The sequence below is a fragment of the Poromitra crassiceps genome, assembly GCF_964638095.1.
Source record: "Poromitra crassiceps genome assembly, chromosome: 1".
NCBI classification, from domain to species: Eukaryota; Metazoa; Chordata; class Actinopteri; order Beryciformes; family Melamphaidae; genus Poromitra; species Poromitra crassiceps.
In genome coordinates this window covers 7666111-7691460 of record NC_139623.1, presented here as the reverse complement: position 1 = coordinate 7691460, position 25350 = coordinate 7666111, and the positions used below count along the sequence as shown (strand labels likewise).

At 44.0% G+C, this 25350-nt stretch overlaps 2 protein-coding genes across 2 annotated transcripts; both read right to left on the bottom strand.

Moving 5' to 3' along the window:
- Window positions 1–389: 389 nt before the first annotated feature.
- Window positions 390–5250, bottom strand: LOC310775316 (serum paraoxonase/arylesterase 2-like; the record flags this gene model as incomplete). Its single annotated transcript, XM_083635460.1, has 9 exons — window positions 5170–5250; window positions 3352–3419; window positions 2961–3016; window positions 2538–2706; window positions 1956–2091; window positions 1650–1850; window positions 979–1060; window positions 664–792; window positions 390–551 (listed from the first exon to the last, which is right to left on the bottom strand). The coding sequence occupies exons 1-9, from the start codon at window positions 5241–5243 to the stop codon at window positions 390–392; spliced, it is 1077 nt and encodes a 358-aa protein (XP_083491586.1). The 5' UTR covers window positions 5244–5250.
- A 3838-nt stretch (window positions 5251–9088) lies between these two features.
- On the bottom strand, window positions 9089–25136 carry LOC310775307 (serum paraoxonase/arylesterase 2-like). Its single transcript, XM_083635451.1, has 9 exons — window positions 24989–25136; window positions 24716–24786; window positions 24583–24638; window positions 15256–15418; window positions 13393–13522; window positions 13047–13247; window positions 12882–12963; window positions 12304–12432; window positions 9089–9748 (listed from the first exon to the last, which is right to left on the bottom strand). The coding sequence occupies exons 1-9, from the start codon at window positions 25063–25065 to the stop codon at window positions 9587–9589; spliced, it is 1071 nt and encodes a 356-aa protein (XP_083491577.1). The 5' UTR covers window positions 25066–25136; the 3' UTR covers window positions 9089–9586.
- Window positions 25137–25350: the final 214 nt, after the last annotated feature.

Sequence of the window (25350 nt, the reverse complement as noted above, 5' to 3'; positions counted from 1 at the left end):
AGAGAAATTACAGGCGCGGACCGGACAAAAACCTCTCGGTATAGAAAACCACCCAACATTCAAGAGCATGAATAGCCTGTTTTGAGGGTCAACAACATTGGCTTTATGGCAAGTACTGTCTTTTTGTAATGGCCACATGTATGAAAAGGTAGGGAGTTTTAAAGGGAGCGTACAATGGAATTGGCAGGCCCTTGTCTGGGACTCAGTATGAGAAGCAGGGCTGAGTCTCACTAACTGGGGCTACATGGCTAAGCTACTCTCTGAGTGTATTCCAGGTGAAAATGGACCCTTCTTTTGCAAACGGTGAATCAAGGTTTTATTCTCTTCATACTTTATCCACACAAGACATTTTGTTCCAACATTTTTCTATAGAATGCAGAGTACACAGACTACTTCAAATGACAGAGCAGGGCTTTATGGTAGACTGTGCCAATGAGCAACTTTCCCGCGTAGGGAGCTGCGACGGAGGAAGCCATGATCACCCCGCCATCGTCAGCGTACACCTGGGTCACTGCCGGCTGGTCGGAGTGAATGTTCTGGATCCGGATGACCTGGGGAAACGTGTGTGACAGTGAGAAAGAAAGAAATATAAATGGATCAATGAAATGATCAGGCCTGCAAACTGAAATAATGTGGATAACTGATTTATCAGAAAGAACAAACTTCAGAGCCAGGTGGATCTTGAGGGTCATTCATCGCAATCTTCATGCCGTTTGGATGACAGCCGAGCCATAAGTCACCTGTCTCGTGGTCCACCTCAATGTTATCACACAGTGACCCAACACCTACAGACTGGTGGGGAATATTACAAATAAGTCCTGATAATGATCTTCCATCCTCTAGAAAATATGATCAAAATAGATCAAAGTAAAGGTACTTATGCCATTTGTAGAGTTTATCAGTAAAAAAAGAAATCAATGATGTTTGTTTTCTTTCTTTGCTGATTTCATAAAATGAGAAAACAAATGTCACTGTTACCTTAACAAGCACTAAATGTTCCCCTTCTTGTCTCTCAAAAACGTCTATCTCATGGTCTGGGATGTCTGAAACATATACATACCTGAACAGAAAAGAATGGCGGTTTTATGATTGTAGCATCATAGGTGATGGTCACCTACATGATCATACCAACATATACAGTAGGTCAGTGATACCCAACTGGCGGCCCGCGGAATTGCGTTTTTTTTTTTTTTTTTTACAGTGCACCTGAATGCAACATGCAAGATACCTGCTGAATAAGTGTTCAAATGTTCATGTCATTCTGGCCAATACTCCACTTCTGTTATAGCATTTCAGTCTGGAATATGGAATATCTTTCAATAATCTATGATTTAGCTGCTAAATTGTCAAATACCGCCGTCTGCTCGCTACCCAGGCACTTATGTATGTACTTAACCTAACTAACTTAACCTAACTAACTATCCGGTGTGCACAACATTGTCAGACTAAACTCCGGCTGACACCCCAAAAACCTACAATCCCGCTACAGAAAAATGTATATTGATTGTTTATTAACTGGCCCCTGGCCTTCGATCATTTCACGAAAGTGGCCCCCGGGCAAAGCAAGTTGAGTATCCCTGCAGTAGGTCATGATCACATGGTGCCCCTCCTCCAATAAGACAGAAGAATATGAAATCAAAGAGAGTAACCTTTTGTCAGGTGACATGTTAATGCCGTTTGAAGAAAGAAAGCCATTGGCTGCCACCCTCACATCTTCTGGACTGTAGTAAACCACAGTGCACCAAGGAAGACCCAGAAGCAAGGTCACAATGTGCAACGCCTCGTTGGGAAAGGAGTGGTCATTTGTGGCATAGAAGCTCTCCACTCCGACTGCAACAATGTCATTCACACTGAGAGAGGTGATGAGTGAGACACAAAGCATACTGAGACCGCACAAATAAAAGACACCAATGTGATTGAATTCATAGTGTAAATGCCTTCCTGCATAGGCCTACCTGTGAAGAAGGGGGTGGGTAATAGTTTTCTGGTGCACGAGGGTATTCTCCTCAATGAACTGAAAGATCTCGATTTGGGTACTGAGGGGGGGTCCACGCTCAGGGTGGTTGACAACGAACAGGTATATGGAGTTCTCTGTAGAGGTAAGGAACAGTACGTTGTCATATTCTGCCCCTTTCTCTTCAGAAGATACACAAAACATGCACTTTTCTCACTGGACGTCGTAGCTTGAACATCATCAACGTAAACTTCAATGTGCAATGAAGCGTCGTTTCCGCAATGGTCCACTTCCAGAACCTCTGGGACAGTAGAGTGAAATGTGTCATAACACAACTACCTGAACAGTTTTCACACCAACTCAATTCCCTGTCTAAAGCCCCGTACACACTGAGCGACCGTCCTCCAACAATGGTGTGTCTCAATCGAGCGCATTATAATCATAATCAAGTGCAGAACATCATAATTCAGAGAATTCTCTCTTTCTGGGAACTACACAATTGCTTTCCTTGCCTTGTTTCTTAAAGGTCGTGGTGTTGCACCTTTCAGATTTATCTTTGTGTCTTGGATCATTTGTACGTCACCTTCATCATCATCAGTGTATACACTAATGCCATGTGGGTTGAAAGAGCTGAGGTCCAGTTCTCCTTTGATTTGTAGCTCCACAGGTGTACGCCTGGGGTCCAGCAGGTCCAGAATGTAGATCTTTCCTGGGCCGTCACAGAACGAAGGCATTCCAGGATACTTTAGCCCCTGGGTGGAAAAGACTACATGTAAGATGCCGGTGAAGCTGATGAGGATGTAGTAATGACACAAAATGAATTGGTCCAGAATTGTGCCAATCATTTCACAACAAATTAAAACATAAAAAAGTAATAGTTTAACATCACAGTGTGATCTAGTAGGTCTCCTAGTTCCCAAAATCACCCTGATCAACCAACTCGGCTTTATCCCTCTTGTATAGCAGAATATATGGCTTTACAGGTGTCATAGAAATACCAACATACTGTGCTTATGAAGGCCAGTCCATCTCTAAGTATTGTGAGATCCTCTGCACCACATTCTGCACAAAATGAGGAAACATTTGGTCATTATTTTTACTCCATTGCTGTTTACTTAAAGACAAATCCTAAAGTGCGGCTGCTGATACTTGACCTACTCATTATCTCAGTTAACTGGAATTCAAACTTTTTATTTCATAAAGTGACAATTCACATTCAACAACTTTAGAGCCGGACTAACATTGCTATTTCACATTTGTGAAATCGCAAGCAACTTCACACTGGTCCAAATCCAAGAAAATGTTTAGGCTGGGTTTGAAGCACAAACTGATTGATATTGTAAACTCAGAAATCAAAATAATGTTAAAGATTCCATGATTTATATAACAATGCGTACCAATATTCTGTAAACGCTGACAGTTGAGGTGTTTCAGAGGCACTTCTCTGGAACTAAGGGCTATTTCCCTGGAGAAAATAAAATCAAATGAAGCTTGACATAAAACCTTTCAAAAGCAGAGCAATAACTTTGGTTAGAAATTGGCCACACAAACACTCTAAGGCAGGGGTTTTCAAAGTGCGAGGCGGGCCTCCCTAGGGGGGCTCTAAACCGTTTCAGGGGAGGCTCAGAAAATGGACGTGAAAAAAGATTTAGTTACTACATTTATCAAAAGGAGATGACGAATAGCCTAAATGTGTGTGACTTTGTTAAAGAGACAGTTCAGTCCACTGAGAGGATTAGAGAGGTGTGGCAGGAGGAACTTGGTGTTGAGTTATCTGAAGTCATATGGGATAGGAGTCTACGTATCTGTGGTCCAACTCTGCTCAATTAACAGCAGACACCAGCTCATTCAATTTAAAGTTGTTCACCATCTTCATTATTCTAAACATAAGTTGGACAGGATCTACCCTTCTGTCTCACCATTATATGATATGTATCAGGTGTCAGAGGGCACACTGTCCCATGCTGTTTGGTTTTGCCCTTTGCTATCCGGATTCTGGGCCAAAGTATTTGACTGGTACTCTAAGGCCTATCAAATAACCCTTCAACCGGAGGCGGAACTCGCCATCTTCGGCTGCTCGGAATCCTCACTGCTCCTCCCTACAGCTGTGCAACAATCTGACACAGGGGACGACTGTCGCCAAGAGACTCATTCTGAAGGAGTCTCCCTCTCCTCCTTCCTTTCAGTTGTGGCTGATGGACATGGTATCAGTTGTCCTCATGTTCCTGAGGACCAACTCACCCACTAATTGGGACCCATTTCTGGCCTACTTTGACCAGGGGTGACGAGTGACTCGCCAGCCTGACCTTTCATGGATCCCTTGCATGTGATCCCATGCAAAATATCTCTCTTCAGGAGATGAGCACACTATGCAGCTGGTAGCAGAGTCGGTTTGACAATGTAGTATTATGTTTTTCCTTTTTCCTGTGTATGAGCATGTTTTTATCTATATATATATATATATATATATATATATATATATATATATATATATATATATATATATATATATATATATACATATATATATATACATACATATATACATGTATGTATATATATATGTGTATATATATATATATATATATATATATATATATATATATACATACACACACACACACACACACACACACACACACACACACACACACACACACACACACAGTGTATATATATATATATATATATATATATATATATACATACACACACACACACACACACACACACACACACACACACACACACACACACACACACACACACACACACACACAGTGTATATATATATATATATATATATATATATATATATATATATATATATATATATATATATATATATATATATATATACTGTATATATATATATATACACACATACTATATATATATACTGTATATATAGTCAATGCCTTCAGACAGCCTTTTTTAAATGTAGCCTATTTGGTGTAAAGTATGTCTGTTGAAGTATGTCAACAGCAATATCAGGCTATCTTGGCTGAATTGTTGAGTTGCAATGGGATCAACTATAATCATGTTCGGAGGGATGCTTTATCCAGGCTTTGTCTGAGGTAAGGCCCACTGTCGCAGACTTTGAAAACCAACAATGCTCCAAGAAACAGCACTGGATATCAAATGAGAAGCACCAATGCTATTGCCTATGCCTTTACTCTCTGATTGACTTCTAAAAAGAATAGTGCATACGGTACCTCAGTTTGAGGAATCTCTGTCCAATTAAAGCTGCAAAAGCAGCAATGAAAACAGCAACAAGTCCCTTCTTCATGGCAGACCTCTTGTTGACCACAAAGGTTGCACTTGTCAGTCAAAGGTTAGACAGGAAGTAAAATATTTCAGAGTGCAGTTACACAGCTGAACCAAAGATGGAGCTACGTGTGCATCTGAGAGGCAACATATTTCTTCTCCTTGTTGCTTTTTAATTAGTCAAATATTAATTAACCCTTGGGGCAAAACCCATATTGACAAATTCTTCATTATTCTTGCTAATACAGTAAAGGCCTATTTAAAAAAATATATTTTTAAGGCATTTCTGCTTTAACCAGCGTGTACAGAGAGACAGCAAGGATGGGAGAGAAAGAGGGGAGGACATGCAGCAAATGACCGCAGGCCGTTTGAACCTGGGTCGCTGTGAGAGGGACTGAGCCTTTACACGGTACGAGCCTAACGCGCTGAGCCACCAGGATGCCCCCAAAGCCTATACTGTACCTACTATATTATTAATTTTGTAAAAGAAAAACTTGAGCTGTGATTTGGACGAATGTTTTGATGTTTGAAATATGTTTATCTGACTTGTGAGCACATTTCATACCAATTAAATTTTCCATAATATTTCAATGTAAAAAGGCAGCTGATATCCTCATATCTGTTGAGTCTCATTGTGACCTGAACCTGATACATTGTATTTGGCAGTGGATCTAGAAACATCTCCTGCATAGACACATTCCAGCTCTTTTGTAGGCTACACCAGCAAGGAATGTCACATCAAGAAGCCATGAGTTCTTCTGTTAATGCTGCCCTCCATTCCTTTGAATTGATTAATTGACCTCTTCAATGCTGTAGATCTCTTAGGCATCTTCTGGAGACACAGCAGTCGGCCCATGGCGCGCCCCCCCCCCCCCGAAGAAGACCCATCAGAACAGTACTCTGCGTATAGGACAACTCCCAGTCGGGTCAGTAGCATCAGATATCACGACCGAAAGTTTTGTTTTGGGGGGGGGGGGGGGGGGGGGAGGGGGGTACAGCTGATATAGACTAGTCTTCTAGCCCTTCTGGAAAGGGCACAGCTGACTCAAAGAGAAGTGTATCCCAGAAAGACGCACTTTATTGATTCATTACAAATCAAATCAATACGGCCTTCGCGTCAACCCTAAACATTCAGTTACATATTTCATCTATGAAGGTTTCATATTGTTCAAATGACCAGTGAAATTGCAACCCATAATGACTAAAAATGCTCTTGATTACATTGTCATATTGCAGGTTTATCTGAACTAGTTCCAACCATTTTCAAATATACTGTTACTCAGGTCTAATTACTACCAACTCCTATAAACATCCTTTTCCCGTACAAGTTCTGCCAGCTCCTCTTGGTGGATCCCAAGTGTTGTAATATGCATTTATGTGCGCAAATGATCATGAACCCATTGATACCTGATGCAGCATTTGGGTGTAAATCCCTCATTTGTGTGTGTGTGCCTTTAAGACCGTGAACCGCATCATACACGGTTCACGGTCTTGAAGGGATACACACAAATGCTGCATCAGGTATCAATGGGTTAACCTATCTACCTACATATGTATTGACTGCCCTTTAATCACAATCAGTGCTTAGACAAAAAGTGCAAGGAAGTAATTTGGGGGGGATTAGAAATCCCCCAAAAATTGTGGACATCAAAAATACAGTTGTTAAATTCATTGAACATTAAATATGGGGGCGGCTGTAGCTCAGGAGGTAGAGCGGGTTGTCCACTAATCGCTTTGGATCAAAGAGGTCGGTGGTTCGATTCCCGCCTCCTCCAGTCTGCATGTCGAAGTGTCCTTGGGCAAGATACTGAACCCCAAATTGCTCCCGATGGTGTGTAGGCACCCTGCGTGGCAGCCTGCCGCCATCGGTGTATGAATGGGTGAATGTAGACTACCTACAGTACTGATTGTAAAGCGCTTTGGATAAAAGCGCTATATAAATGCAGGCCATTTACCATTTACCATTTAAATAATGGACCCTATTGATGGCAAAGATAGATCATAGAAAGTTTAGAAACAATAATCGCAGGTCATTTTTGACAAAGGTTATGTATCCCCCTCGTTGGCTGCCTGTGAGTGACAGGATCAATAAAGTCACATTTTCACAACAAGTATTACAACAGTTTTGAAAGCTAGCTACTGGTATTTCAGTAGCTGGCCAAGTAATTGTTGATCAATAGCCCTGTCAACCAAACCCCTGTAGATATAGCCTACTGTGGTTATTGTATGGGTCAGTAATGGGCTATGTACAGATCTTGTTACCCTGTAGTTACACTATAAGTACAAATCTTGTTACCCTGTAGTTACATTATAAGTACAGTCTTGTTACCCTGTAGTTACACTATAAGTACAGTATTGTTACCCTGTAGTTATAATATAAGTACAGTCTTGTTACCCTGTAGTTACACTATAGGTACAGTATTGTTACCCTGTAGTTACACTATAAGTACAGTCTTGTTACCCTGTAGTTACACTATAAGTACAGTCTTGTTACCCTGTAGTTACACTATAAGTACAGTCTTGTTACCCTGTAGTTACACTATAAGTACAGTCTTGTTACCCTGTAGTTACACTATAAGTACAGTCTTGTTACCCTGTAGTTACACTATAAGTACAGTCTTGTTACCCTGTAGTTACACTATAAGTACAGTCTTGTTACCCTGTAGTTACACTATAAGTACAGTCTTGTTACCCTGTAGTTACACTATAAGTACAGTATTGTTACCCTGTAGTTATAATATAAGTACAGTCTTGTTACCCTGTAGTTACACTATAGGTACAGTATTGTTACCCTGTAGTTACACTATAAGTACAGTCTTGTTACCCTGTAGTTACACTATAAGTACAGTCTTGTTACCCTGTAGTTACACTATAAGTACAGTCTTGTTACCCTGTAGTTACACTATAAGTACAGTCTTGTTACCCTGTAGTTACACTATAAGTACAGTCTTGTTACCCTGTAGTTACACTATAAGTACAGTCTTGTTACCCTGTAGTTACACTATAAGTACAGTCTTGTTACCCTGTAGTTACACTATAAGTACAGTCTTGTTACCCTGTAGTTACACTATAAGTACAGTCTTGTTACCCTGTAGTTACACTATAAGTACAGTCTTGTTACCCTGTAGTTACACTATAAGTACAGTATTGTTACCCTGTAGTTATAATATAAGTACAGTCTTGTTACACTGTAGTTACACTATAAGTACAGTCTTGTTACCCTGTAGTTACACTATAAGTACAGTCTTGTTACCCTGTAGTTACACTATAAGTACAGTCTTGTTACCCTGTAGTTACACTATAAGTACAGTATTGTTACCCTGTAGTTATAATATAAGTACAGTCTTGTTACCCTGTAGTTACACTATAAGTACAGTATTGTTACCCTGTAGTTACACTATAAGTACAGTCTTGTTACCCTGTAGTTACACTATAAGTACAGTCTTGTTACCCTGTAGTTACACTATAAGTACAGTATTGTTACCCTGTAGTTATAATATAAGTACAGTCTTGTTACCCTGTAGTTACACTATAAGTACAGTATTGTTACCCTGTAGTTACACTATAAGTACAGTCTTGTTACCCTGTAGTTACACTATAAGTACAGTATTGTTACCCTGTAGTTACACTATAAGTACAGTCTTGTTACCCTGTAGTTACATGGTTATTTGCGGGCTGTATTCTAAAGCGTTACCCAGGCTTCCCATTAGTTCACTTGAAATCACTGGGGGGGGGGTCTGTTTACTTGCACAGACACACAGTTCAACAACCCTTCATTTTTTACGATCTAACCCACAAAATTCAGCAGATATAGACTAGTCTTCTAGCCCTTCTGGAAAGGGCACAGCTGACTCAAAGAGAAGTGTATCCCAGAAAGACCCTCTTTATTGATTCATTACAAATCAAATATAAATCAATAAGGCATTCGCGACAACCGTAAACATTGTTACATATTTCATCTATGAAGATTTCATATTGTTCAAATGGCCAGTGAAATTGCAACCCATAATGACAAAAAAAAGCTTGATTACATTGTCATATTGCAGGTTTATCTGAACTAGTTCCAACCATATTCAAATATACTGTTACTCAGGTCTAATTACTACCAACTCCTATAAACATCCTTTTCCCGTACAAGTTCTGCCAGCTCCTCTTGGTGGATCCCAAGTGCTGTAATATGCATTTATGTGCGCAAATCATCATGAACCTATCTACCTACCTATCTATTGGTATCTATTGACTACCCTTTAATCACAATCAGTGCTTAGACAAAAAGTGCAAGGAAGTAATTTGGCGATTACAAGTCACTTATAATGACGTAATTTTTTTTAAGTCTCTTGCTTGATGGGATCCCGGGAAGAGACACTACTCCAAATCACAGCACAGGGCTTTATGGTAGACTGTGCCAATGAGCAACTTCCCTCCGAAGGGAGCCGCGACCGAGGAGCCGATGAGCACACTGCCGTCATCAGCGTACACCTGGGTCACCACTGGCTGATCGGAGTGAATGTTCTGGATCCGGATGACCTGGAAAACATGACGTTTGATTGATTGATTTTTATTTTTGTGTCATGCACGCTAAGGTGCCCAACCTTCATGGGCTTATAAGACACACACAAAATACAACATAAACCAGCACTACAGTGGTACATTTAAGTCAACACAAGTCGCAAGTCAACATACTGCTCAAACAACTTAGCTCAGATATAGACCACGATTAGACCAGGATTTTGGGTCTATGTTTGGCTGAGTTTTAGACCATGTTTCATAGTTAAAAATGCATAAAACCTGTAAATGTATAAAGCGCTTCCCACCCCCGTGTTTACAGTATAACTGTTTAATTTTTGTCACATGATTCTGTCACTGCAACCCAACAAGCACCGATCATTTATCCCCATGTCAATCATCCAGCTAAATAAGATGTGAGTTTCAGGGAAGCTGAAGTTTTTATTTGTTGTTTTATTGTTATCAGATATGCACTTTAAATATGCAGGGCTGCTAACACGTGCACTTTAAATATGCAGGGCTGCTAACACGTGCACTTTAATACACAGCATTATTGCGTATTTTTGTAGTATTTTTTGACCACTACAGATGATTTTTATGAGTTGTGTATGTTCTTGTGTATGTTAATGTGTCTGTGTCCTCAAGTACTGTGCTGTACAACAAATTGCCTCCTTGGAGGACATTAAAGTTTTCTACTTCTACTACTAGAGAGCCCGATAGAGATCAAGTCATATCATCTTGCCCAGAATATCACCCGATTTCAATCACAGAGAAAAATACTTTGCCACTGAAATCTCCACAAGGATAACCAAATGGTTGAGAGCTCAAATCACTTTTTTAATCCATTCTTATATTATTTGTCCATTCTTATCCAAATTCTGAAGCACTCAACAGCAAATGCACGATTGTGTCTTTGTTGTTGTTGATTATTTGGACACTTTATTTGGTTGTGAAATTGTTGTGATCAATGGTCACACTGTGATGTCCACTCCACAAAGACTTTACTTGACGCCCATACGTTCATGCCATAACTTGACATAATGTATATTCGTGTCTCATCATTTAGCCTATGCTGTGGTGTGCAGGAGTGGCGGATAAAAGTAATAAAACTAAGCCTGCCCTGAACGAACAGGTTTGAACACGATAAACAAGTTCAAGGTGTCATTATATTTCAGCGAACAAATAGCATAGTGGTTAAAGAGTTGCACTGCCACGCCAGTGCCCTGGGTTCAAATCTAGGTTTGAGCAGCATTTTACTACACAGATGTTTATTAAATGTCTAATAAACGTCTATGTAGAGACATTGAATAGACGTTGAAATGACGTCTAGGCTAAGACTAGACGGCTACTAAACTTTCACTTTTAAACCTTCAATACCCAGCAAACATCGTCTTGACCGCGACGTCACCAGACGATAGAATTGTGGTTTGGCATCTACCCAGAAAGGCATGCCGCTGCCGGCCACAAGGTGACGTTCTCTCCACGTTCCCCCATAGTAGTGTCTATACCTCTTGTAAAACAAGAAATATTGATCTCATATTGCTTTGAAAACACCACATGTATAGGTGTCTTTTGTGTTTTTGTTGAATAAAACGACATTTGATTGACAATTTATGTGTTGTGTGATCAGATAGTCACAGTGTGACAGTGCACTCCACGTGCAATGACGACTATTATTGGACGCCCTTTTCTTTTTTTAAATATGAAAACACGTTTATGTCATATAAGTGCCCATAGCAATTTGTCTCTTATTGTATTTATCACAAGTTTCCTGAATCCTGTGGTATTGTCCCATTACTCTTGCCGTAACTGAACGCAGTGTGTTCTGGGTCTTGGATGTTGTGCTGTCTGCTAAATAAATGGTCAAGTCACGTTGGTTACATTATCGTAAGTGATATAAAATATATACCTGTCTCATCGCTGGTTGGAATCATGAAACACAATTAGCGAGGCAGCTAGCCTAGCAATGCAAGTTCCAGTAGGGACCGTCACGTCAAAATGCTAAGTTCTCAATGTTAAGGATTCTATATATGACCAAATCCAAAGTCTTTCTAACAAAATCGATAGCCTAGTGGTTAAGACACAGGACACCGGATCGAATCCCTGACAAGGTGATATTTTTTTCTTTCGATGTAGCAAAAATGGTTGAATCTGGACATACAGTAGGCTATATGCAACGCTGCTGCATGCACACTGTGCAGATTTTGTATCTGAATATAGCTGTTGTGGGAGCGGCATATTTCAACGTTGTGGGAAAGTAGACGAATTACGTCGCTACGATTTCCATTCTGGATAGGTTTTTAGACACTGACTAGATGTAGTGGTTTGACGTGCAGAAGACGGTCGGTATACGTGAAAATGTTTGCTGGGTAGCCTTAATCTAGACTAGACATCTACAGACGAATAGACGTGGAATAGACGTTTCCTAAACGTCTTTTAGACGTGAACAATTGCTCATTACATCACTCTCTAAACAAAATGTTCTGTCTTTGTAGATGTAGATAGATGTAGACCATTAGATGAAGAGAGACTGTGGGAAGCATATTGTTCTTACTGGTAAAAGTGAATGAACAAACCTCTGAGCCAGGTGGATCTTCGGGGTCATAATGCAAAGCTTTCCATGCATTAGGGTGACAGCCTAGCCACAGGTCTCCGGACTCTGGCTCAACGTCAAGGTTGTCACAAAGTGAACCCACTGCCACAGACTGGTGAGGTGTCAATAGACAAGGTTATCAGTACTACGCAGCGACTACTCATACCATGGTGTCTGGGTTATGTTCAAGAACACTTCCTTCTCACTACATTTCTGCATTTCTACCCTGCAAAGTACAGTTTGTTTGTTTTATCATATCATTATTGTTATCAAGACTTGACAAAGGCCACCAGGCTGAAACATTGTCCATCTATTAAATCTTTGCATCTTTCTCTAATGTTTTTCCATATTAACCATACTGAAAGTAATGCCAACATAGTATTTCTTCCACACATTACATTATCTGAAATACTGATGATATATACAGTATGCAATATCCAAATTGGTGCATTTTCGTTTGAATGTGTAGAATATAAATAGTTGATGTCTATGTATGAATTATTTTCCAAAGCTGTTGCCTCTCTATCAAGGGAAAGATAGTTTAGTAGTGTATATATTTACCTTCACAGATGCCAACACATTGTCGGCTTTTCTCTCCAAAACATGCACATTGTGGTCCAGGAGATCTACCACATACACATGCCTATCACAAGAAAGAACATTGGTAACCTGGACTTTTGGAGGACATGTGAGCAATGAGCGTCGCCCTGCGGATTATTGCCGTACCTCTTGTCTGGTGAGATATTGATGCCGTTGGCCATGTAATATCCTTCAGAAACCACCTTCACTTCTTCAGGACTGTAGTACACAACATTGCACCAGGGCTGACTGAGAAGAGTCTCCACAGATCTCAGGAGTTCATGGTTAAAGTAGTGATCATTTGTTGCATAGAAACTGTCCACTCCCACTGCAACAATATCATTCACACTGAAAGACATGAGAAATAATTACAATGTAGATATGTTTGTGTTGATAGTTTCAGAAGTACATTTCCTTCTCAAGTGCACCCTCTGTTCAAATGTCAAATGCCTAAAATTCACCGTACAGTTAACAGTTTAATCTGTCACCATACTTGTGGAGAAGTTCATGCTTTATGGTTTTCAGATGCTCCAAGGTGTGGTCCTCTTCAACGAATTTAAAAATCTCCACTTGGCTTTTATGTTGAGGTGGGTGATTGACAACAAACAGGTATATTGTGTCATCTGAAAAATGGCGAGAGACAGCGGTAAACGCATTAATAATAATAATAATTGATAGGACTTATATATAGTGCTTTTCTAAGTACTCAAAGATGCTTTACATAAACAGATAAACATATACATAAAAACAAACATGCACAGATACAGAAAATACATTGTATTGTATTGTACTGTAGGCTTTTGAGTTGGTTTTTGAAAGAAGGGAGTGAAAGCTTTTGCACACCAAGTCCGTATTTTCGTCTGAAATTGACGCACGGGAAAAAAAAAAAAAGAATACGACCTCATTTGTGTCAATCATCATTGACACACCGAGTCCGACAATTACGTCCGTCGTTTAAGTTTTCGGACGAGGTTAGATTTTCTGCGTTTTTCGCATCAGTCAATAGATTTTTGCGAGCTGGGACCCGTCTGTGTTTTCAGATGACGGATTAAAAAACACACATACGAAAACATGTGTGTGCAAAGACCTTTAGTCTGAGTTTCGGATGTTTGGAGGGAGGGAATTCCAGAGGGTCGGGGCAGCGATGGCAAAGGCTCTGTCCCCCAAGGTGCATTGCTTGGTCCTGGTGATGGGGGTCAGAAGGTTGGCATCAGCTGATTTGAGGTGGCGAGTGCAGGAGTGGAGTGGCGAAGGTGGAGAAGGTCTGTCAGGTATGAGGGGACGAGATTGTTGAGAGCTTTGAATGTGATGAGGAGGATCTAGAAATGGATTCAGTGCTGTATTGGAAGCTAGTGTTGAAGGATGGGTGTGATGTGTTCTCTGGAGTGGGAGTGGGTGAGCAACCGGGCAGCTGAGTTATGAACGTATTGTAGTTTTTGGAGGACACTGGAAAGGAAGCCGTTAAGAAGACATGGATGAGTGTTTCTGCAGCTGAAGAGGAGAGGGTGGGCCGAAGTTGTGCAATGTTACGGAGGTGGGAAAAATGGCATTTTGTGAGTGACACACAGGTTTGGGACCGGGGGGAGGGTGTAACTGTGTGACCATCCATGCCGAGTTCTGGGAGGAGGGATTCTTCTTCCAGCTTCTTAATATTTTGGTTTCTTCTATTACAGTAAACTGATTCTCTTTGGGTTGTGGGCTGACATTTGAGGATGCCATCTTGGGCTTTGGGGGAAAGTGATCTACATTTCTGTGACGTTTTACAGACTAATTGATTAGTGGAGAAAATGACCGAGGACAAATAGCCGAGGAAGCCCTGTGCACAGCAGTGCTTCTCTCCTGGGTGCTTTCACTGCTTTCTTTTCCCACAAAGGTATTACTCCCACATTATGCCACTTATTCACTGTCAATGAAGAGACAACCTAACAGGTTTTCCAAGATTACTGCACAGCCTGTAAAACACCAGGCCACAAAAGGTACCAGCATCTAAACCGGATTTATCAGCTATTCAATCAAGCGACTGTTTACTTTTTATAAGAGTTTATTTTTTATGTTACAAAAAAATAAATAAATAATAATAATAATAATAATAATAATAATAATAATATTGTTGTAATATCAAAGGGAACTGATTGTGAGTTCATGAACGAGATTAAATTTAGGTGGAAAATGCAAAGCCAGTAGAAAACCACTGAATTAACAAACCCCAAGTTCACAGGAGTGACATTTGTGAATCTTTGGCTTTTTTGGAACAACTATTCATTGACAGTCAGACAGTCAGCACCTGGGCCCGCTACAGTCAGACAGTCAGCGCCTGGGCCACTAATCAGAGACAGTGATTGTGCTTGTTTACCACCTTGAGCAGTGTATACGCTGATGCCATGGGGATTGAATGATTCCAGGTCAAAGTTCCTCGGCATGCGCAACTCCACAGGTTTCATTCTAGAATCTTGCAGATCAAGGGAGTAGATCTTTCCTGGATCATCTGAGAATGACGGCAGTCCAGGGTATTTCAGACCCTATGAATATATGAATATAGAGAATATTACAACATAGATTGCAAATACAAATACTTCAGAAGATAACAAAATGGCCAATGAAACGGAAGCTAGACGAGGATTGAATAATAGACGAGGTGAATAATTGAGGTTTAGCCCAAGATGCAATGAAATTTAAATGTTTTGAACTTTCAGTTGCTAAATACATCGATTTGGTGTAATTTACATCACCTAAAAAAGAGAAATGCAGAAAGCATGAAATTATCACATTTCCCTTCATTAGCCTTTTTCACTTCAAATTCACCAATTTTGTGCCTAAAAGGGAGGAAGTAACACATGTGCAAGCAAAAGATTAACGAGTGCCTGGATCACCTAAATGGACTTTAAGTTGGAAACCCTCATTAATGTTCTGCTTGCATCTGTGTTACTTCCTGCCTTACACAAAATGGGTGAATTGGGTGGGAAGTGAAAAAGGCAAATGAGAGTGTCAAGCGGGATCAAAGATGTTCTTAAGAATACTGATTATTGTGAATTCAAATATGGAACTGCTATTATTTGTAATTATCCAGGTTATGCCATCTGTAATAATAATATAGGCATATGACTCCATGATATGACAGAAATATAAAATTGTGTATCGAGTATTCAAAAAGCAATATTAATTTCCTAGACTTGACTATCTCCAAGGATGCGGAGGGCCAGCTCCACACTACAGTGTACAGGAAGGCAACACACAAAAATACTGTGCTGAAAGCTGATAGTTTCCACCCTAATTGGCTGAAGGACAATATACCTTTTGGTCAATTCCAACATCTCCGACGTATCTGTGATACTGACCAAGAGTTTGAAAAGCAGGCTACAATCCTGACACATCGTTTCTCACAGAGAGGCTATAAAACAAAAACTATCCAGAATGCTTCTAAAAAAGCTCAGTCCACTCCTAGATCTGAACTCCTCAAGAAAAAGGAAAGAAATTCCTCAGGACAGGAGCAAGTTTACTTTGTCACAGGATATAGTTCCATAGCAAATCCTATAAAAATGATAATATACGCAAATTGGGATCTAAAGGAATGTAAACAATTCAATGACTTAAAGACACATTAAGGTGTATGACATAAAAACATTTATCAACTGTAACACTACGTTTGTTGTGTATTGTTTATCATGTACCTGTGGTTGCTTTTACATAGGCCGGACTAAGATAGAGTCTCTGAGCATAAGTATGCAATCAGAAAAGCTAATTTGGATTACCCTATGGCTAAACATTTCTTTCATGTACATAACAGTAATCCAGATGGCCTTAAAGTGGAAGGCCTAGAAACCATCCAAAAGAACATTCGGAGTGGTGATTGACTGAAATTGTTATTGCAGAGAGAAACTTTTTATACACCAAATGCAGGCCACAATATATCCAGGACTGAATGAAGAGATTGATTTCAATCCTTTTCTGTAGTTTCTTTTTTGTCTTTTGTAGTTGTTCTGATGCTGGTATGTTGCTTGTATTGCTGCAGATGGATATTATGTTTTCTGTCTTGTCTGAAGTCCCATTTTTCGTTTGTTTTCCATATTTCTCTGCATCATGTTTAGTTTTCTGCTATACATATTGTAGAGCCATCTAGTGGGTGCTTTTTGTATCATTACCTGTGAGTTCACTGGCATTCTGCTCAGGTGTTTGCAATCATCTCATGCTAAATAGGGGAAACCTTGTGCTGGTGGCCATACCCTGAAGAAGGCTGTTTGTGACGCTACGCGTGGGTCATGTCCCAGCTCTTTTAACATACTGTAGCGAATCAGCAGTACACATACAGGGGTGAGCATTGGTAGTGTCTCGACTGCAGATAGGAACTGTTGTGTGGGAGTGTTGTATTGGGGAACACTATGCTGTGGGGATACTTCCGGAGTGAACTGAGCATGCGCGTCAGTCTACACACACTACTTGGAGGGAAAGCTGCTAGCTTTGAGCGTGACAACCGCTGAGAGTTGTAATATAACTAACTGTGAATAAAGACCCTTGTACCATCAAGAAGCCTCTGCCTCCTGAGATAACGGATACGTTACACTGGCGTCAGAAGTTTAAACGGTGAATATTGCCTCCAGATTAGCGAAATGGTTAACAAGTTCCTGAAGAAAGAGCGCAAGCGGCTCAATCGAGAGGCGGGAGAGGCGAGAGCCGGGGCAGACTACCAGCCGGCCGAGGAGGATGATGTCTGGGTAGACGCAGCTGCTACCACAGGGGTCCAAGAAAGAAAAACAACAGAAAGCCTGGGGTTGGTGAAAATAAAATCCGAGCCAGACAGAGCTAGCACCGTAGCCACGGAAGCTAGCCCGCAGCCCAAGGGAGCTAGCAGGCAAGCTAGCGAGGCGGGAGAAGGAGCGGAAGAACCGGGACCGGTGAGAGTGAAGATCGAGCGGGTTGACACTGCCGCTGTAGCCATGGAGACTGTGCCACAGACCAGCGGAGCCAGCCTACGGCCCGAGGACAAAGACGGGACACGGGTCGAGGCGGCAAAAGACGGCGAGCGGCGGGGAAGAAAGGAAATCACCCCGCCAAAATTCAACGGTAAAGTCGAATGGGAGGCATACTGCAAGCAGTTTACAGAGGCTGCAGATTGGAATGGCTGGACGAGAAAGGAGAGAGCCAGCTACCTCGTCATGGCCCTCGAGGGCGAAGCTACAGCGTGCGTGTCGGCAATAGCTGATACAAAGGACTGGGATGTGGTGATGGGGGTCCTGCAGAGACGTTTCGGCCGATGCGAGGAGCAGGCCATCGTAGCCGCAGAACTGTGTAACAGACGCAGACGACAGGGTGAGTCACTACGTGCACTGGCAACGGACATTGAGACTCTCAGCCGGCGCGCATACAGCCAGCTACCGACGGAGACGCTGGATGGACTAGCCCTAAGCTACTTTGTCCAGGCCATCGAGCCACGGAGCCTAAGCCAGAAGGTAACGCTGGGACACCCGAAAACATTGGGAGCAGCGCTGGGGCTGGCACTGGAGATAGAGACAGTAGAAGGCTGGGACAAGAGCAGCAGCATAATGGAGGCCGCCCCAGTGGTCAGAATGGCCGCGGAGAGCCAGTTACAAGAAGAACCAGCGTGGAAGACGGCCTGGGCAGAGCAAAGCAACACGGTGAGAGAGCAGGGCGACAGGGTGAAAGAACTGTCCAAGTCAGTACAACAGCTGACAGAACAACTGCTCCGCAGAGCGACCCTACAGCCCAACCCCGCTCGACAGCCCACTCAGCGGAACAACAGCTGGGCCAGAGGGAACATGATCTGCTGGGGATGCGGACGCCCCGGACATCGGGAAGCAGACTGCCGCCGGAGAGCGTGGAACCAGGGAAACGGCACAGGGCCCGTCCAGATGGGGCGAGACGGGTCTACGATGCCACAGTCCCCGTAGCCACACCATCGCAGGAGGGGGCCCACCGACAGCAACGGAGAGGTGGGGCTCCGCCGGGCCCCGAAGTAGACGACATCGCCGGAGCTGTCAGCATGCAGAGCGGGCCGCGCGCGATGAACGGCTGCCATGTTCCAGTCTACATACAGGGGAGATACTGCGCTGCCCTGGTGGACACGGGGTGTACAGCAACGCTGGTGAACGTCAACATGATGCCCGAGGGGACGCGCCTGGAGCAGCCAGCAGCACAACTACTAAGAACAGTATCCGGTGAGTTGATGCCAATGAGGGGGAGGGGACACGTAACGATAACAGTGGGGGAACAGACAGTGGACTTTCCGGTGTGGGTGGTAGAAATGACGGGACCCTGCATCCTAGGGGAAGACTACTTGACGCTAAACAAATGCACAGTAGACCTAGGAAAAAGCACATTGACATTTGCAGGGGGGCCAGTAGTCCAGATGGGCCACCCTCCCACCGTTCCAGAGGAGAGAGCTAATGTAAATAATATCACTGTATATCGCGTCACCGTAGTGCATGAGCCCCACCCAGCAGACCAAGCCCCTCCACAAAGCCCCACCCCTAGCCCACCTCCAAACACTTGCCCTCAGCCAGCGCAACAGGCAGAGGGGGAGAGAGAGAGGTTAGAGATGCTCAGGGGATTGCACAAACGCCAGAGCAAAGGGTTAGAGACCCAGCAGAGCGATGAACTGTGGAGGGTACTAGAAGAATATAAAGACATTTTCGCCATGTCAGATGATGAGCTAGGCTGTACCCACCTGGTGGAACACGAAATAGACACGGAGGGGGCGCGACCCGTCAGGTCATATCCCCGTCGGATCCCAGCGGCGAGGAGAGAGATAGCGAACGAAGCTGTAGAGAACATGCTGCGGGCGGGGATCATTGAGCCATCAGACAGCCCGTGGGCGTCGGGGGTAGTGCTGGTGAAAAAGAAAAATAGCACCAAAATGCGATTTTGTGTAGACTATAGGGGGCTGAACAAAGTAACAAAAAAAGACGCATACCCGATGCCCATCATAGAGGAACTGTTAGACGCCGCGGGAGAGTCATCCTGGTTCTCATCCCTAGACCTCCGTAGCGGGTACTGGCAGGTGCCCCTCCGCGACGATGCCAAGCAAAAGACCGCCTTCCGCACAGAGAAGGGGCTGTGGCAGTTTCGAGTACTCAGCTTCGGGCTGTGCAACGCACCAGCAACGTTCGAGAGGTTAATGGAGAAGTTGCTGGGAGACATTCCCCGATCCGAATGCGTCGTGTATTTAGATGACATCTTGACACACGGGGGCACGTTCCAGGCAGCAGTGGGGGCGTTACGAAAAGTCCTGCAGAAGATCGCAGAGGCGGGTCTAAAGTTACACCCAGACAAGTGCCACTTCCTGAAGAGGAGGGTGGAGTTCTTAGGGCATGGCATCGGCGCGGGGGGCATTCGCACCCTAGAAGAGAAGACTCAGGCGGTCATGGAGTGGCCCACCCCCAGAAACAAAGGCGAACTCGAGAGCTTCGTAGGGCTAGCCGCATACTACAGGAAATTCGTGAACGGGTTTTCTAAAATAGCGGAACCGCTGTTCAGGTTAAAAGAGAAGAACGCAGACTTCCACTGGACGACAGAATGCCACCTAGCATTCAAAGCCCTCAAGAAAGCACTGACCGAGTCTCCAGTGCTTAGAGCACCAGACCCCGCCCTGCCGTTCCTACTAGACACTGATGCCAGCAATGGGGGTATGGGGGCCGTGCTGTCCCAGGCGGGGCCAGACGGGGAGCGGGTGGTGGCGTACTATAGCAAGACTTTCGATAAAGCAGAACGTAACTACTGCGTCACCCGCCGGGAGCTCCTCGCCGTAGTAGAAGCACTAAGACACTTTAGATATTACCTCCTGGGACAGCCACGGTTCACCATACGGACCGACCACTCGGCGCTGCAGTGGCTATGGTCCTTCAGAGAGCCGGAGGGACAAGTGTGCCGCTGGTTAGAGAAAATGGCAGACTACAACTTCACGATAGAACACAGGGCAGGGGCGCGCCACGTCAACGCAGACGCCCTGTCACGACGACCCTGTGCAGAGAGAGGGTGTACGTACTGCGAAAAGAGAGAAGGAAGAGAGAGAGAGCTCCAAGAGGAAGCTAGGATCTGCCCTAACCACACAGGGGATGGGCCAGTGTGCAGGACGCTGCGGGTAGCAGAGGCAGCGGATTGGAGGGGCCACCAAGAAAACGACAGAGAGCTGTCACCAGTACTGCAATGGGTAGAAGAGGGCCAGAAGCCGCCCTGGGAAGAGGTGACGGGGGCCACCGACACAACCAAAGGGCTGTGGGCGGGGTTCGACACCCTGAGTTTGAGTAACGGAGTGCTGATGAAGTCCTGGAAGGAGCCAGCGACAGGAGAGCATAAGTGGCGGAAAGTAGTGCCGACAACGTTGAGGGAGGAGGTGTGCAGGAGCTGCCATGGAACTGTAGGGGCTGGGCACTTTGGGGTAAACAAAACGCTCCGCCGTATCAGACAAGGTTTTTATTGGGGGAGGATGGGGAGAGACGTACAGGACTTCTGTCGACGCTGCGACCTCTGCGCAGCGTACAAAGGCCCGTTAGATCAGTCTCGCGCCCCGCTTCAACAGCTAGCAGCAGGAGCCCCCATGGAGAGGGTAGGGGTAGACGTGATGGGACCTTTTCCCTGCTCAGACAGTGGGAACAAGTACGTCCTGGTCGCCATGGACTATTTCACAAAATGGCCAGAGGCGTACGCACTACCCGACCAGGAGGCGGGGACGGTGGTCGACGCACTAGTAACCGGCATGTTCAGTAGGTTCGGAGCACCAGAGACCCTACACAGTGACCAAGGGAGAAACTTTGAGTCACGAGTGTTCGCCACCATGTGCGAGAAACTGAACATTAACTCATTGAATGCCAATGACGACAGCTGTCGTCAATTCAAATACTGACGTAGAGTGCCAATGACGACGGTTGTCGTCAATTGCGTTTTTTGACGGTGGGACGTGGATCAATCCCTGATACATCTCTGGTACAACTATTGTAGCTATTGGAGGTCTATAACCTATTTTACAGAACCCTTAGGTGGCGACAGTGCTCTCCACATAACAGAAAGGCAAGGAAAAAACAAAGAAGAAGTCGTTATGGAAACGGAAATCGCATCGCATCCGTATGCATCGATATGCTGAAGCACGTTACTGCAGCTGTGCCTGCAGCAGCCAATCTGCTCCCACAATTGAGCCGCTCTGTGTCGGTTGCGACAGCACATCCGCACATCCACACCGTGGAGTTATTATTCTCAACTGGAAGCATCGTTGCCGGTGACAAACACACGCGGAACGCTGTAAAAAAGCTGCACCCTTCACTGTGCGCACAGCAAACTCAGCAGAGAGCCACCACAGACAGGAGGAGGAGTGTGCAGTTGAGGCGAGGCGGGGCGGGGCGGGGCGGGGGGGGGGGAGGGGGCACGCAGAGCAGCACACACACAACACCCAGACAGACCCAGGCAGCAGGACAGGATTGACAAACGCAAGCCAGAATATCCGATGCCCACCAGCAGCAAATCAAGACCAGCAAGAAGCTGCAACCAGCAGCGCACGCAGGGGCCAGCGCTGCTGGTTGTAGCTAAAAATATTATTCTGCCAAACAAAATTCCCTGGCCTAAACTGTTTTATTGAAGGAAATTATTTTTGAGGTGTGACTACATTAGAAAAGATTAGCTTCAGAGTCAGTGTGTGCTTGAAATGTTTAATTTCACAAAAGGCCAATTATCTCAGCTTCTAGAAAAAAATTGCGCTTTTTGGATGAATCAAGCTATCTTCTCCGGCTCATAACTAAAGAACGGAAAATGGGATCAATAAACTTTTTTTTGCAGATGATAGAATAGAGTCTCATCGTTCTTTGTGCGTGTTCAGTGTTTACATAGTAATATCACACAATATTCTGTGGGCCTCGAGAAATCACTGAAAACGCTCTGAAACTCTGGCACTGGGAGCGTCCGTTCTCCAAAAGTGGCTGGCACTCAATGAGTTAAAAAGACACGGACCACAGCATTGCACCCCCAGAGCGATGGCCTTGTAGAAAGATTCAATAGAACGCTGAAAAAGCAGTTGGCCATCCTCACGGAGGAACACCAGAGGGACTGGGACACGCACCTGCCGCTCATCCTCATGGCCTACAGATCCGCCACACACGAGTCCACCTCCTGCACCCCAGCTCTGCTCATGTTAGGTCGAGAACTGCGGACACCAGCAGAAATAGCGTTCGGCAAGCCGCCAGATGCACTGGACGCTCCCCCAGGGCGAGAGTACGCCAGGAGGCTACAAGATCGCTTAGAGTCCGCTCACCACTTCGCTCGGGACCAGCTAGAGAAAGCAGGCATGAAACAAAAAAGGAACTATGATGTGAGGGCAAAAGGAAACCATTTCCAGGGGGGGGAGTTGGTCTGGGTGTACACACCCCAGAGAAAAAAAGGGCGTAGCCCTAAACTGGACTGTCACTGGACAGGCCCATGCAGGGTCATGGAGAGAATGGGGGAAGTGGTGTACCGAGTGCAGATGCCACTTGGTGGCAGGAAAGTACTCCACAGAGACAGGTTGGCCCCATACCGGGGGGGGTGCACCTTTCCCCCAGATCTCGGCCGCCCGGCGGTTTCACCTAGACCGGCTGAAAGAAGGACTCTGTTCCCACAGAGAGGGGCGTCCGGCTACGACCGGGCGGGCCCCACCCAGGGGCGTGAAAGCCCAGAGACACTGCAGGTGGGATCAGCCCCGCAGACAGATTCACAGAGACTAACACGGCCACGGAGAGAGCCAAGGGCTCCAGGACGATTCCACAACTTTGAGTTGTACTAAAAAAAAAAAAAAAAAAAGAGAGGAGATGGTGGTTGGAGATGTTGTATTGTTGTAACAGAAAGAAAAAAAGGTGCATGACATGAGATATTGTGGGGGAGATGATGTGGGGAAGTCTGAGAGTGCAACATGCTGTGATTGAAAAAAACAAAGAAGCTGTTAAAGAAAAAAAAAGATGTTTTGGTACAAGGGTGTGTGTGATGTGTTATCAACGTGGGCGTTGACCTTATTGTTGGGCGGGGAGTATGTAGCGAATCAGCAGTACACATACAGGGGTGAGCATTGGTAGTGTCTCGACTGCAGATAGGAACTGTTGTGTGGGAGTGTTGTATTGGGGAACACTATGCTGTGGGGATACTTCCGGAGTGAACTGAGCATGCGCGTCAGTCTACACACACTACTTGGAGGGAAAGCTGCTAGCTTTGAGCGTGACAACCGCTGAGAGTTGTAATATAACTAACTGTGAATAAAGACCCTTGTACCATCAAGAAGCCTCTGCCTCCTGAGATAACGGATACGTTACAATACACTAGCTATGTTTTTAAACCTTTCTAAATGATATAGCCATCTAAAGTAAATAAAGGCTTTTTACTTTATGCCAGAAGAGTGCCTTGGACCTTTCACGTTTTTTGAAAGTTTATTAATCCTTCCAACGAGTCTCTCATGATTGAAATAATATAGGCTACTGAAATGTGAACCTCTTTTATGCTGAGGCTTGACTGTGTGACGGAAATGTTCAACTAATAAATTAATAACATGGAAATGTAAATTTGATTTGAAAGACAATTCAAGTTAATGAACAGGTGGATGGAAATTAGTTTTCATGGTTGTGGCTGCTTGTGTTGAAAGAAAAAGTTGCACCTTCAGTTATATGAAGCAAGTGTTTGGCACTGTAAGTTTGATGTTTCTTCACTCAAACTGGCTACTTACAGCGCTGATGAGGGCGAGCCCGTTTGGAAGAATGGTTATATCCTCTGACCCATACTCTGGAAAGAATTTGAAGGTTAATGTAAATAAATTTACTTTAATTTTAGATTTTAGTTGCATTTTGTTTTGCACTTACCAAGGTGTTTCAGTAGGACACAGTTGGGGAGGTGATTTTGGATAAGCTCTCTTGAGGCAAGGGTCCTTTTCCTGCAAAGTTTTCAAATCAAATAAGAGGCTGCATGACCACCAGTGATTTAGGCTACCTATCGTCTAAAGATCGGGCATTGGCAAAAAGTAACGTTAGTAGCTAGTTATTCAGATCGTTATGACAAACTTTTACGGCCCACTAACAACGCTGCCCATGCAACTTTCTCGCGTAAACACCGTCTTGAGTTGCTTTTGACCTTACCTTATGTTTATAATTCTCTCTCCAATCAGAGCCGCTAAAGCAGCTACTAAAAGCGAAATGAACACTAGCTTTCCCATTTTCAAACGGCACTAACTAATTTGGGAAGCTGCCTATCTGTTCTTCTATCCGACTGTTTCTATCAAACGCCATAACGGAGGGCGTTAGTAATGCTGCCTTCCAGTGCTGTCCGAAATATCTGAGCAAGATTTAAATGTAGCGCGGTGTTGCGGTTTTTATAGTGCGTGTTTATTGGCCTTGTATGTTACTTTTTCTAATCGGTCATTATGTTAAAGTTGTAGTTGTCACGCATTTCTGTTGTTATTACAAGTAACGCTGATTTAATGTTACTGATTTACTGATTT